The following is a 13,024-nucleotide window of genomic DNA, read 5'->3' as shown; positions in this document are numbered from 1 at the left end:
TCAAAATCAGGGGGGCCCCAACATCTCAAACAGCAGCGCATTAGCACCCATAAGAATCCTGGTATCCTGTGTTGTCTTTCATCTGAAACCCTGCCTCCCAAGCCCCATTTCACCGGTCACAATCCTGACATCTGAATCCAACATTAGTGCGTATTTAATTGCATTGCTTTGACACTAGACTTTATATACAAAAATTTAAATATCTTTGACCTACTAAGTCTCACATCTTTCTTTTCCTTCCTTTATGACACTACTTTTTCCAGTCTCTCTGCCTTTTTTTCTTAGTTTTCTACTTTTCCCCATGATAAAATTTCCCCCTTCCTCCATAGAAATCTCCCATTTGTCCTCTGCCTCTAGTTTTTCCATTTCCTTTTTCTGTTCTTCTCTGTTATCCTCCTTTTCTGGAGTAACAGCAGGGGAAAGAAAGCCAACAGTTCCATTTTGTTGCTCCTATGATCTGTTCTTTCTGGACTGTAGTTGGTAGGATGGGAGATGTTTCTCCTCTCATCTGTGCCCCTTCTTCTGTTGGAGCTAGTGACAAGGATGTCTTCCCTGGAGATCCTCTTCTTCTGTCAGGTGCTGCTGCTACTTCACCTGCTGGCAGGAATTCTGGGAGGCCAAGAAACTCCACAGCCAGACTATTCCTACTGCTCCCACTTCAGATTCTCTGTCTTGGGTCATCACTTTACCAACCACTGAGATCGTGGAAGGAGAGGGATCTTCACTCTCCCAAGCCAGAATGAGTGAGAGGAGAAGTATTCCTCCCATGCCTACTCATTAGCCCATGTGTTAAATGGTAGGTATTACATGAACACATCTCATAGATACATGGAGCTGCCATACCTTCAAGCATCGTTCATATATTAATTAAATGGATTCAGAATGTTCGCTGTGTTATAACATGTTTTTTTACAAGAACTTTCTTGTATTTAAAGCTCAGTCTGCATATTGTATAATATGTAATCTTTTGATGTACTTATTGTCAACAGCTTTTATCGTTTTGTTCTGGAGCCAGAACTGACCTCTGGGGCCAATAACCTCTTTCCTTCTGGACCTGTGGCAAAGTTCCTAGAGATGCCAGAAACACTACTTTTGACTCTAAACATGATCATTCCTGAAAGCTGGTTGGTTGAAGCAGTAAACAGTTCTTATGATCTCGATAACATTCATTTACAGGATGTAAGTAGTAATTTCTGAACACCTCTGAAAACTATAGTTGGATCATATAAGCAGAAACCAGTAATAATTTTGCATAAATGCTTAATATTTCAGTAAATTATTTTGTTAATCTTCCTCCCTTTTAAATCCCATCTTCTCCCATCAAAACCTCTCCGCAGCCTTCTTTTCTTTATAAAATAAACAAAACGCTAAGAATTAAGCAATAAATTATACAAAAATAGCAAAATTATTAGTGTATAATTGCAGTATAGTTTTATATGTTTTATATGTTGAAACAATAGTATATTTATGAAAGTGCACATCTTCTTGAGTTAGGCTTGAAACAGTGAAGTAGGCATTCCATATGTTAGCCTTTCCTTTCCTTTTTTTGAGTATTTAATTTTAGCTTCATCATCTGACAATAACTGGGTTTTGAATTTTCCAATCTATTCACAATCTTCCACGTTTTGTTCTTTGTTCTCATTATTATGTACTATTGCAGGGTTTGAGTTTTATCAGTTTCACAAATGGATTATAAGATATTTTCATATATCCGACATTAACAGAGACTGTTTAATTCACACTCTCTCTCCTACCAACTTTCCAGTTGCACTGTTCCATGAAATCACTGCTTTAATCTCTATTATCTGTAGAGTTTAGTAGTGCACATGCATAATATTTAATTTGTTTCTCATTTCCTTTTAACTTGGCTTCAAACTTGAGGTGTTGAGTATGCATTTGTAAACATATTGGGAAGAGTAACATCTACTACAGTTTATATTGTCCAGCAGTATTCACCACAAATTTTTTTCAAAATAAACTGTAGATTCTTCTTCAAGTGATGTCCCTGTGGGTGCTCCACTTTAGGTGTTCGTGCACCCCTGCACTTGTAATTAGAGATGTGCGGTATCAGTGCCCAGTTGGGTTGCACATGCACAGTCCCGTCTCGCGCCGCTTCAGGTGGCTTATCTGGCGCTGTGTGACCAGCACTCCCCACCCCCCCAGCCCCTTTCCTTCTCTACTGCCTTTGGCTACGAGTTGGAACATTTAGCTGCTCCTCAGAGCTTACTTAGCATAGAATGACTCCAGTTAGTTCTAGTTTTATTAATAGTCAACCCTTTTTGTTTGTTTGTCCATGTCCTTAAAAAAAATTGTTTTTTCTTGAGTAGAAATAGGTTTTTATTGAACTGTGGGGGGACAAAATTCTCTCCGCAGAGGCATGCCTGGTTCCCTGGGCTTCAAACACTGCCTTGCCTGTAGGATGTCAATATCAGTGTCAGACAGAGACTCTGTGTGTCCGCTGCCTAGGCGAGACACACGTTTGTCAAAATTGTCCGCACTGTCATAAGTTAAAAGCCAGGACCAGGAAAGCCAGGGGCTTACAACTGAAATAACTCTTAATGGAGAAGTTCCTCAGGCTAATGTCTGAGCCAGAAGCAAAGACCCCCTTGGGACAGAAGTCACCTATGGCAGCCTCTGATAGAGGCTCTTTTTCTAAGGCTCAGACAGCAGACCATCCAGCTGTAAAGGTGGCGAAAAAGCATCCTGTGGCTTCACCGACTTGGGAAACAGCCAAGAAAAGATGTTCCCCCTACTCGCATTCTCAGTCAGTACTAACCACACCATCAGTCTCTACAACTGAGGTAGCAGCACACTTCGGTACCATGAGAGCTAAGGATTCTAAACGAGCCAGCTCTGACGCAGGCAGTAAGGGGAAAATGAAACCCCATGCCTTGGCACTGCCAGAGCTGACCAGACACCCGGCACCCAGCAGCTCCTTGCAACTGCAAGAAGGCTGCCACCTACTAGCGATATACTGCAACTGTTGCACACTCCTGTACCAATATCGACCTCACAATCAGCGGCACCAACTGCTATTACCTCAGTGGTACTGGCAATAGTGAGTCAATTTTTGCTACAAAAGGTTTTGGCTGTCTCCTCAATGCCTAAATCACCTGTCTTTGGCACTGACATCACCTCAGCTTGATCAGTTCCGAGTCACCTTTCCACTCCACCTCGCTCAGCTCCCCCTCTTCAAGTAACGAGGATGATAATGATGACAGGGAGATTTATTCCTCCACCTCTCTTCTCCCATTGACAATCTGGCTGGGCATTCCCCATCACACATAGGTTATCATACTGAGGCCAAAGAACCCCAATGGTACAGGTATCTCTGGATAACATGGATAACTCCGCCACAGTGGCTGTATTGGACCCCAGGGATGACACATCCCTCTTACCACTGTAAACCTCCCAGCCCACCCAGGGAGAGCACAAATCAATCACCATTGCTGTCAGTACTGGGACTGTCTGTCTCCTGAGGATGTACCTGCAGAATAGAAAGAACCCTCTGACCAGGGAGTTGGACCTACCATCCACTTCTCTTCATCTTCTACTGATGACACCATCATGCCCCTCCTCCTAATGTTGGGGACAACTTTAAACAATTTTAAGACCTCTATAGGAGGGTCACAAGTTCCTTGGACATCTCCCTAGAAGAACTCCAAGAAGCACAACACAAGCTTCTCCACTGCAGACATTGACTTTATCTGAAATCGCCCTACCCATGAATGATGCCATCATGGAACCTGTTAGGTTGATTCGCCCTACCCCTGAAATGATTCCATCAAATTGTCAGAGGTCTGACAGAAAATACTACGTGCCATCAAAGGGCATAGACTTCTGTCATTAATATAAAGGGAAGAGTCACCACCTTTCTGTATACAGTGCTATAAAATCCCTCCTGGCCAGAGGCAAAATCCTTTCACCTGTAAAGGGTTAAGAAGCTTAAGGTAACCTCGCTGGCACCTGACCCAAAATGACCAATGAGGGGACAAGATACTTTCACATCTGGAGGGGGGGGAAGAGTTTTTTTTGTCTGTCTGTGTGATACCTTTGCTAGGAACAGATCAAGGATGCAAGCCCTTCAACTCCTGTAAAGTTAGTAAGTAATCCAGCTAGAAAATGCATTAGGTTTTTCTTTGTTTTGGCTTGTAAATTCGCTGTGCTGGAGGAAATGTGTATTCCTGTTTTTGTGACTTTTTGTAACTAAAGGTTTTGCATAGAGGGATTCTCTATGTTTTGAATCTGACTGCCTGTAAGATTATCTTCCATTCTGATCTTATAGGGTAGTTCTCTTATCTTTTTTTTTTGTTCCTCTAATAAAGTTCTGATTTTTAAGAATTTGATTGCGTTTTTTGGGTCTTAAAAATCCTTAGTCATGGACCAGGACCTCATTATGCTATGTCCGGGGCAGGCAAACTTTTTGGCCTGAGGGCCGCATTGGGTTTCGGAAATTGTATGGAGGGCCGGTTAGGGGAGGCGGTCGTGGCCCGGCCCCCACCTCCTATTTCCCCCCCCCCCGGACTCCTGCCCCATCCAACCCCCCCTGTTCTCTGACGGCCCCCCTGGGACCCCTGCCCCATCCAATCACCCCTTCTCCCTGTCCCCTGACCACCCCTGGCCCTGATTGCCCCCCGCCACCCCATCCAACCCCCCCACTTCCTGATTGCCCTCCCAGAACCCCTGCCCCCATTCAAACCCCTGTTCTTACCCTGACTCCTATCCACACCCTCTCCCTCTGACCACCACCCCAAACTCCCCTGCCCTCTGTCCAACCCCCCCACTCCCTGCCCCCTTACCGCGCTGCCTGGAGCGCCAGTGGGTGGTGGTGCTACAGTTGTGCCGCCCAGCTGGAGCCAGGCCATGTCGACACCACCATGCAGCACAGAGCACTGGTTCGGGCTGGGCTCTGCAGCTGCACTGCCCCAGGAGCTCACCGCTCCGCTGCCCAGAGCATTGCGTGCAGGGGAGAAGTGACAGCCTCCCCGGCCAGGAACTCAGGGGCCAGGCAGGAGGGTCCCGTGGGCCGGACAGGCCGTAGTTTGCCCACCTCTGTGCTATGTGCTGAATGAACAAAGAACAAAAAGATAGACTTTGCCTTGAAGAATTTACAGTTTAAGCGGATAAGATAAACACAGGGTGAGGAAAAGGGTACAACATGCAAACAGAGAGAGCAATGTAATGGTGACAAACCTCATGTTAGTTCCTTTATCTCTCTCTCTCTGTTTGTTTAGTTTTTCATTAAGAGGAGATAAGCTAAAGTAGGGGACACTGAAGGAAAGAGCCAGGAGGAGTGATGCTGAGGTGAAGAATCTGTGAAGGAAGGAGGAATGGGAGGGTTGGAGCAAACAACCAATCATGTAAAGGCCGAGAAAGTCCAATCAAAACTGTAAAAAGGTCTCCAGAGGATCAAAGGTCTCTGCATTGGCTGCTTCTGCCCTTACTGGCTGGAATTTGTGGCTGGCTCCTCTTTGCAGTTTTCTCACAGAGTGGAAGGGTGGGGGAAAATGTTACTTCACAACTTAGCAAGAATTTGCATTAGCTGTGGTAGTTATTTAACTTGTGTGAAACACAGAAACAGTATCAGGAATTTGACATGTTTAAAGACTTAGACCTAAATTATATCAAGAATCTTGATCTGTGTGTGAATATACATGGCATTATGGTTATTAATAAACTCCCTGTTTTCTGTATTATCACTACATGCCTCACTGATCAGTATAAACGAGGGCAAATGTATTGGCACCAGTAGAAACTATCCAAAGGAAAAGAAATGTAGCTGAGTCAAACTGTATCACATATTTTAAATAGATAAACAATATATTGTTAATATATAAATACCTTGAACATTTCGTTTTTCAGTTTCTCAATACTAAATTGTCAGTGCAGAAATACACAGGTTCTTATTCAATTGAAAGAGCTTATTTCCTTGTTAGACATTCTTTTGGCTTCAGTTTAAATAATTGTTTTTAATTCTGAATTTTACACTCGATTTCCATACGAAAATGTTGAAAATGGAGGACTAGATGGTTCTGGGAATTAATAAATGGATATGAAGCTTTTCACCTGTGAGTTATGGATGCCAATCTCATTCAGCTTGGAAATGACCAAAAGTTAGAACTATCTGATGATGGCTGTTTGGCTTATGCAACATGAGTAAGTGATGTCATCCCATTTCTTAGCAGATAGGTATCCACATCTCTAAAATCACCTTGCCAGTCAGCACTGTTGCTGACAACAGGATACAGAGACCAAAGATTGAGTGTACATGGGAAACAAAATATTTTCTCAATCCTAAAGTTGAACCCTTCATTTAGGCTTGAGGGAGCTTGACTTCAGTGATTCAGTAGTTCCAACTTTGCTTAGTACAGTGAACTGTACATTCACATGGTGAAAAGCATTGCTGTATATTATCTGTAAAATGTTTCTAAATAAAGTTTTATTTATATACACACACACTTAATACATGCTCGTGCTCTCTCTCTCTCTCACACACACGCCCATTCCTTTTAGGTCCAACTGTCTTACCAATCTTTACTATATCTGTTTGATGAATGAATAAAGGACTTGGTCTGCATCAGCTTTCACAGTCACTAAATTCACCCAAAATGTTAAAAAGAAAGAATTAAATCCATGTAACCTATTTATATGGAAGGTATATTATGAAAAACCAAAATTTCCATCATTGTAATATGCTCCTTTGTTATGAGAAATCAAAATACCAGATGTTCTAATGATATAAAAATGTTAATTTCCACAGGTAGAAGGAATTGTTACAGCAGAGTATGAACTGGAATATCTACTACTTGAAGGACATTGCTTTGATATGACCACTGGACAACCTCCCCGGGGATTACAGTTAACTCTAGGCATGAAGAATAATTCTGTTATGTTTGACACCACTGTGATGGCCAATCTGGTTGGTATTGACTAAGGAAAAGGTTGTGGGTTTTGTTTTGTTTTTATGTTCATTCTCCTTCATGAAATTTCTTCAAGATACCCATTCTTTGAGTATTCTTTTCTAACGAGCAAAATCTGGACTGCTAAAAGTAGTTAGTATACTTCAGAGTTTTATGCTTCGATGTATATACTGAATAATATAGAGATGACGTCTATAAAGGGTGACACGCAGATCTTGCTCTCTCAGCTCATTTTCTGCTATCTTTGGACTTGGAATACTGAGGTCTCACCAGAATTAGTGTTTGTTGTTATATTTGTATTTAGGGGAAGCACAATTAGTAATTTCATGTTTGCATCTTGTTAAATACATTGTTACATACATTGTTAAATACATTGTTACATACATTGTTACATACATTGTTAAATACATTGTTTTGAAGTAAAATTTTCAAAAGTGCCTAAGTCCCATTTTCAAAAGGACCTAAGCACTTAAGAGCCTAAATCTCCTAGGAATCATATTTTGTCTTCTATAACCAGACCAGACTTAGGCTCCTAAGTGTTTAGGTAATTTTTTTAATGGGACTTAGGCACTTCTGAAAATTTTGCCCTTTGTTCTTTAACGCTCTCATGGACAGTATGAGCCAGTGAGCATGACAACATGCTCTTACGATGTTCTTCTGAGAAATGCCCCAGAAGCAGCTCAGTTTCACAGTGACCGTTAAGAGGTGAGTCCTGGTGAGAAAGTATGTGCAGTGAAATAAGTATAGATGAAGAGCTTTTGAAAAATGTAACCCCAGGCCAGCAGAGTACAGAAAAACCAAGATATGACTGGTGTACTGAATAATGCTAGTAGGAACACTAGTTGCACAATTAGTGCTATTATGTTTGTGCCTGTAGTCTAAGTTCTCAGTCCACATTAACGTAATGATGGCGTAGCATTTGAACTTTCTCAGAACAAGTGCAGAGCCACGTAGTGGCATTATTGTGCACTGTTAACCACAATTTTGTGTATTTTTTTTTTTTTTAGTATAGACAAGGCTTATGAGTATCTGTAGGAGAGAAAACTAGGTTGCTTACTTACTAGTAATTGTAGTTCTCTGAGTATATTGTCTTCTGACATCCAAACTCTTCTACCCTTTCTTTTTGTCTTTGGAGTGCTGGTTCTGAACAGAATTTAAAGAATGGGACCAGCATTTATCCTTTTATAGATGCAGTCTCTACAAGGTTCTCCATTGTGAACTGTTTTTTACAGTTTTGTGTTTATTTGACTTGATACTCAATCCCAGTAATGTGAATCTGTGAAAGTGATACATTCAAAGAATTCCAGTTAATGGTTAAGTAACCTGGATAGTCTTTTACGTTTCCTTAACTATTAGAAGTCTAAGGTTTAGTGGCAGCCAGCAGTGTGTCAATATTAAAATATTCTCAGACAGTGCTAGTTATTGTTTTCCTTTCTACCAAAGAGGGCTTTTGGGTGTGTGGAACCTAACTCTTTTAATATTTAGAAAAAAAAGTGAAACACTTAAACATTAATTTTCATTTTTTTTTGATTGGCATGGTATTATTCACTGAAATATTTGGGACTAGATTTATATAGTAGGATTACCACCATTCAAAGTGGTTTAGGTGGATGGGCATGAGGGATCTTATGTACTTTTTACCCAAATGAAAGAAATGGAAAAAATAATTTAAAAATCCACTACTTTAAAAGGCAGGTTTCAGAGTAACAGCCGTGTTAGTCTGTATCTGCAAAAAGAAAAGGAGTACTTGTGGCACCTTAGAGACTAACCAATTTATTTGAGCATAAGCTTTTGTGAGCTACAGCTCACTTCATCGGATGCATACTGTGGAAAGTACAGAAGATCTTTTTAAAATCTTTAAGATCTTTTAAGATCTTTTTAAAGATCTACTTTAAAAATTCATGTTTTGAGGTTTTGTCTGAAATGGAGGGAATTTCTTCAGAGTATTAAATATTCTGAACACTAAAGATGAAAACAGAATTATAAATGGATTTCTATATGTTGTGCCTCACCAGCATGCTATGTAATTGAGCAAAGCACATGTAGTCAGTTGAGTGGATTCTTAGCTAATTTTTGAGCCTTTCTTGTAGAATCTCATAACAGTGAGTCATGGTGACCACTGTTTTAGCCACTGCTAATAGAATTTTTGAATACATAAAGCTGTTTTATGTTATATCACTAATTTAATAAATAAAATACATCAAGTATTATGTAAATGTGTACGGGGAAACAAGCAGTAAATAATATTTGTTGTAAAGCACAAATAAACAAAAACATCTTCACATTTTTAAATTGTAAAGAAGCATAAGGGCGGGGGCTTTTTACTATCCACTTCATCCTCTGAATCTGCTTTGCATAACTGAGTTCTTTTCAGTTCTGGCATGTAGTTATTGTAGCATAGAGAGCGTCCCATGTTCCTCAGAGAGTTAAGTTCATTTTATATTAGCCATGTCTGCTTTACAGGGAAAGAAAAAATCTCCGTTGCTTGACGAGGAATGCCAGTCAGCCACCTTCCACTCAGTTCACATTCAACCAATGACAAGTGTACTATGGTACTTCAGCAAATGCTGCGTTCATTCTCAGTCTGCATAATTGAATCATCTGAAGTAACTCTTTCTCATGCCCCTTCAGTTTCAGAGGCCTGCCTCGTCTGGGTTTCAGATACTGTTAGGCATATATCATTATTCCTTCTTGGGAGTCTTGAGCTGAATAGGAAATTTGTTTCTACCTGTAAATTGAATTTCTCCAAAGAGATTACCCAGTCCGGAACCCCAAGTTTGTGAGTAGCTGGAGTTTTAGATTCACAGTTTCTTGAGAGGCTTCAGAGTGGTAGCCGTGTTAGTCTGTATCAGCAAAAACAACGAAGAGTCTTGTGGCACTTTAGAGACTAACAAATTTATTTGGGCATAAGCTTTCGTGAGCTAAAACTCACTTCATCAGATGCATGGAGTGGAAAATACACAGCACATGAAAAGATGGGAGTTGCCTTATCAAGTGGGGGGTCAGTACTAATGAGCCAATTCAGTTAAGGTGGAAGTGGCCTATTCTCAACAGTTGACAAGAAGGGGTGAATACCAAGGGAGGGAAAATTACTTTTGTAGTGCTAATGAGGCCAATGCAATCAAGGTGGCCCATTTCAAACAGTTGACAAGAAGGTGTGAGTATCAGCAGAGGGAAATTAGTTTTTGTAGTGACCCATCCATGAAGTATCTGATGAAGAGGGTTTTTAGTTGTTTTTAGTTTCTTGAGAGTAGCTCTGACTGTCTTAACTGGAGAGCAAGAAGCAAGTCTGATTGAGAAGAGGTAGACTGGAGCCAAAAATCCTGTTCAATAATTGGTTCATTGGCTTGTGATATCAGAGGAATAGGGAACAGCCCATTATTTTACATAGAGATTCTTTCTATACAAACACAAGGTTGCTCATAAATGTAGTTGGTACCAGAGCACCTTAGGCCAAAGATCGATGATTGACTTCATAGTCATCTCATTGGACCTAAGGCCATATGTTCTGGACACTCAGGTGAAGAGAGGGGCAGAGCTGGCAGCTGATCACCACTTGGTGGTGAGTTGGATCCAACACATGGGACGCCGGCCAGATAGACACAGGAGGCCCAAATGATCAGCGCACGTCACCTGGGAACATCTAGTGAAGGACTTCAATTCCCACCTCCAGAAGAACTTCTCCTGCATTCTGGGTGAGGTCTTGGACACTGAGTCTGAGTGGACCATTATTCAGGGCCTCAATTGTTGAGGCAACCACAAAAAGCTGTGGCCTGAAGGCAGTTGGTGCCTGTCATAGTGGCAACCCTAGGTCCTGCTGGTGGACTCCAGTGGTGAGGGAAGCTGCCAAGTCGAAGGAGGCCTTCTGAGCAATGCTTATGAACTGGACTCCTGATACAGCTGACGAAGTACCAACTGGTAAGAGGGCTGTGGTTGTGACGGTCATTGAAGCAAAAGCCCAGGCTTGGGAGGAGTTTGGAGATACCACGGAGAATGACTACTGGACAGCCTCAAAGATGTTCTGGCAAACCATTCGTTGCCTTAGGAAAGATCAGTGGGATGTTCCCAGGCTATACTCAGCATGGGTGGTGAAATGCTGACCTTGACTGAGGAGATTGTCAAGAGGTGGAAGGAGCACTTTGAGGAAATCCTCAGTCCGATGGACATGCCCCCCTTCTGGTGCCAGAAACCTCCAATGAGATTGGATCTATTTCTGATGCTGAAGTCGATACGGCGGTAGAGTGCCTTCGTCGTGATAAAGCAGCAGGTGTGGATGAGATTCACCCAGACATGTTGAAAGCACTGGATAACGTTGGGGTGTTGTAGTCAACACACCTCTTCAGTGTTGTGTGGAAGGTGGGTGCAGTTCCTCTGGACTGACAAACTGGGGTGGTCGTCCCAATCTTTAAGAAAGAAGACCAGAAGGTGTGTTCCAACTATAGGGGGATCACACTCCTCAGCCTCCCCGGCAAAGCCTATACTAGGGTGCTGAAAAGAAGGTTATGCACGTTAGTAGAACCTCAGATTCAGGAGAAACAATGTGGATTCCCTCCCGGCCATGGAACAAGGGATCAGCTCTTTGCTCGCTCACAGATACTCAAGGTGTTGTGGGAATTTGCTAATCCATTTTACCTTTATTTTGTGGACCTGGAGAAGAAATATGACTGCATTCCCCAAGATGTCTTGTGGGAAGTGCTGTGGGAGTATGAGGTGCCACTTCTGCATGCTATCCGGTCCCTCTATTCTTGGAGTGAGAGTTGCGTTCATATTCTTGGCATTAAGTTGAGTTCGTTCAAGGTGGGCATTTGACGCATTGGTTCGTTCAAGGTGGGCATTTGGTCTTGTCCCCACTCCTTTTTGTGATTTTCATGGACAAAATATCAAGGCGCAGCTGAGCTGTGGAGTGCATCCGGTATGGGGCTCGGAGGTGGCTTTTCAGCTGTTTGTAGATGATGATGTCCTTGCTTCTTCAGACTGCGATCTCTGACGCTCCCTTGTATGTTTTGCTGCTGAGTGTGAAGTGGCTGGGATGAGAATCAGAACCTCCAAATCAGAGGTCATGGTCCTTTCCTGGAAGAAAGTGGACTGCTCTCTCCAGGTGAGGGGGGAGCAGCTGCCCTTAGTATTTAAGTACCTACTTGTCTTGTTCATGAGTGACGGCAAGTGGGAGCATGAGATCAACTGGCGGATTGGTGTGTCGGTGATGTGGGGGTTATACTGATCCATGGTGGTGAAGCAGGAGCTGAGTTCTTGGACAAAACTCTCCATTCACAAGTCGCTCTACATCCCCATCCACACCTATGGTCACAAACCTTGGGTAATGACTGAAAGGACAAGATCGTGGGGATAAGTGGCGGAAATGAGGTTTCTCTGCAGGGTGGCTGGGCATACTCTCCAAGATAGGGTGAGGAGCTTGGCTATTCAGGAGGGCCTCGGAGTAGAGCCGCTACTCCTCCTGATCAAGAAGAGCCAGTTAAGGTGGTTCGGGCACCTGATAAGGATGCCCCCTGGGAGGCTTCCGTTGGAACTCTACTGGACACATCCCATGGGGCAGAGGCCCTGAGGCCGACCAAGGACACACTGGAGGTATTACATATCCTGGCTGGCCTGGGAATGTCAGGGAATCCCCCAGGAGGACCTGGAACCTCCTGTTGCGGAGGAAAAGGAGGTTTGGTCCTCCCTACTCTCCATGCTGCAGCCACAACCCTCACCAGGAAAAGTGGCATAAAGGAGAAAGAAGAAGAAAATTCTTTATATAAATTCCATATTCAGGCAGGAACAACTCTCTTTATCACTAAGAGCTTGTGGATGTGAACATAAAGGGGAGAAGGCACTTGACTGCATTACCGTAATACTGATTTCGGGGCTAGAATTGCAGCTGAGTGTGTGTAGTAAGTAGCTTTGATGACAGACAGTACTGAATGCTGGAGAATCTGTTTACATGTGAAGGTGGTTGTTTCCAAAGTTTTGATAAAACCAGACTGTGTTACTATTTCTCTTTGCTTACAGGGGTATTTTCAGTTGAAAGCAAATCCAGGTGCGTGGACATTGAGATTACGCAAAGGAAGATCGGAAGACATCTACCAAATATTTGTGTAAGTAGT

The 13,024-nt window shown here is 42.5% G+C and overlaps 1 protein-coding gene across 1 annotated transcript in view; it reads left to right on the top strand.

The window, feature by feature from the left end:
- UGGT2 (UDP-glucose glycoprotein glucosyltransferase 2) overlaps positions 1-13,024 on the top strand; it is a 287,095-nt gene that overhangs the window by 207,286 nt on the left and 66,785 nt on the right. Inside the window, exons 27-29 of the mRNA XM_048853522.2 lie at positions 990-1,179; positions 6,761-6,919; positions 12,930-13,015. Of these exons, the coding sequence (XP_048709479.2) occupies positions 990-1,179; positions 6,761-6,919; positions 12,930-13,015 (435 nt within the window). The remainder of the gene's footprint in view (positions 1-989; positions 1,180-6,760; positions 6,920-12,929; positions 13,016-13,024) is intronic.

Source organism: Caretta caretta, chromosome 1, assembly GCF_965140235.1.
Source record: "Caretta caretta isolate rCarCar2 chromosome 1, rCarCar1.hap1, whole genome shotgun sequence".
In the NCBI taxonomy this organism is placed as follows: Eukaryota; Metazoa; Chordata; order Testudines; family Cheloniidae; genus Caretta; species Caretta caretta.
The sequence above is the reverse complement of the archived record's forward strand: the minus strand, read 5'-3'. Positions and strand labels throughout refer to the sequence as shown.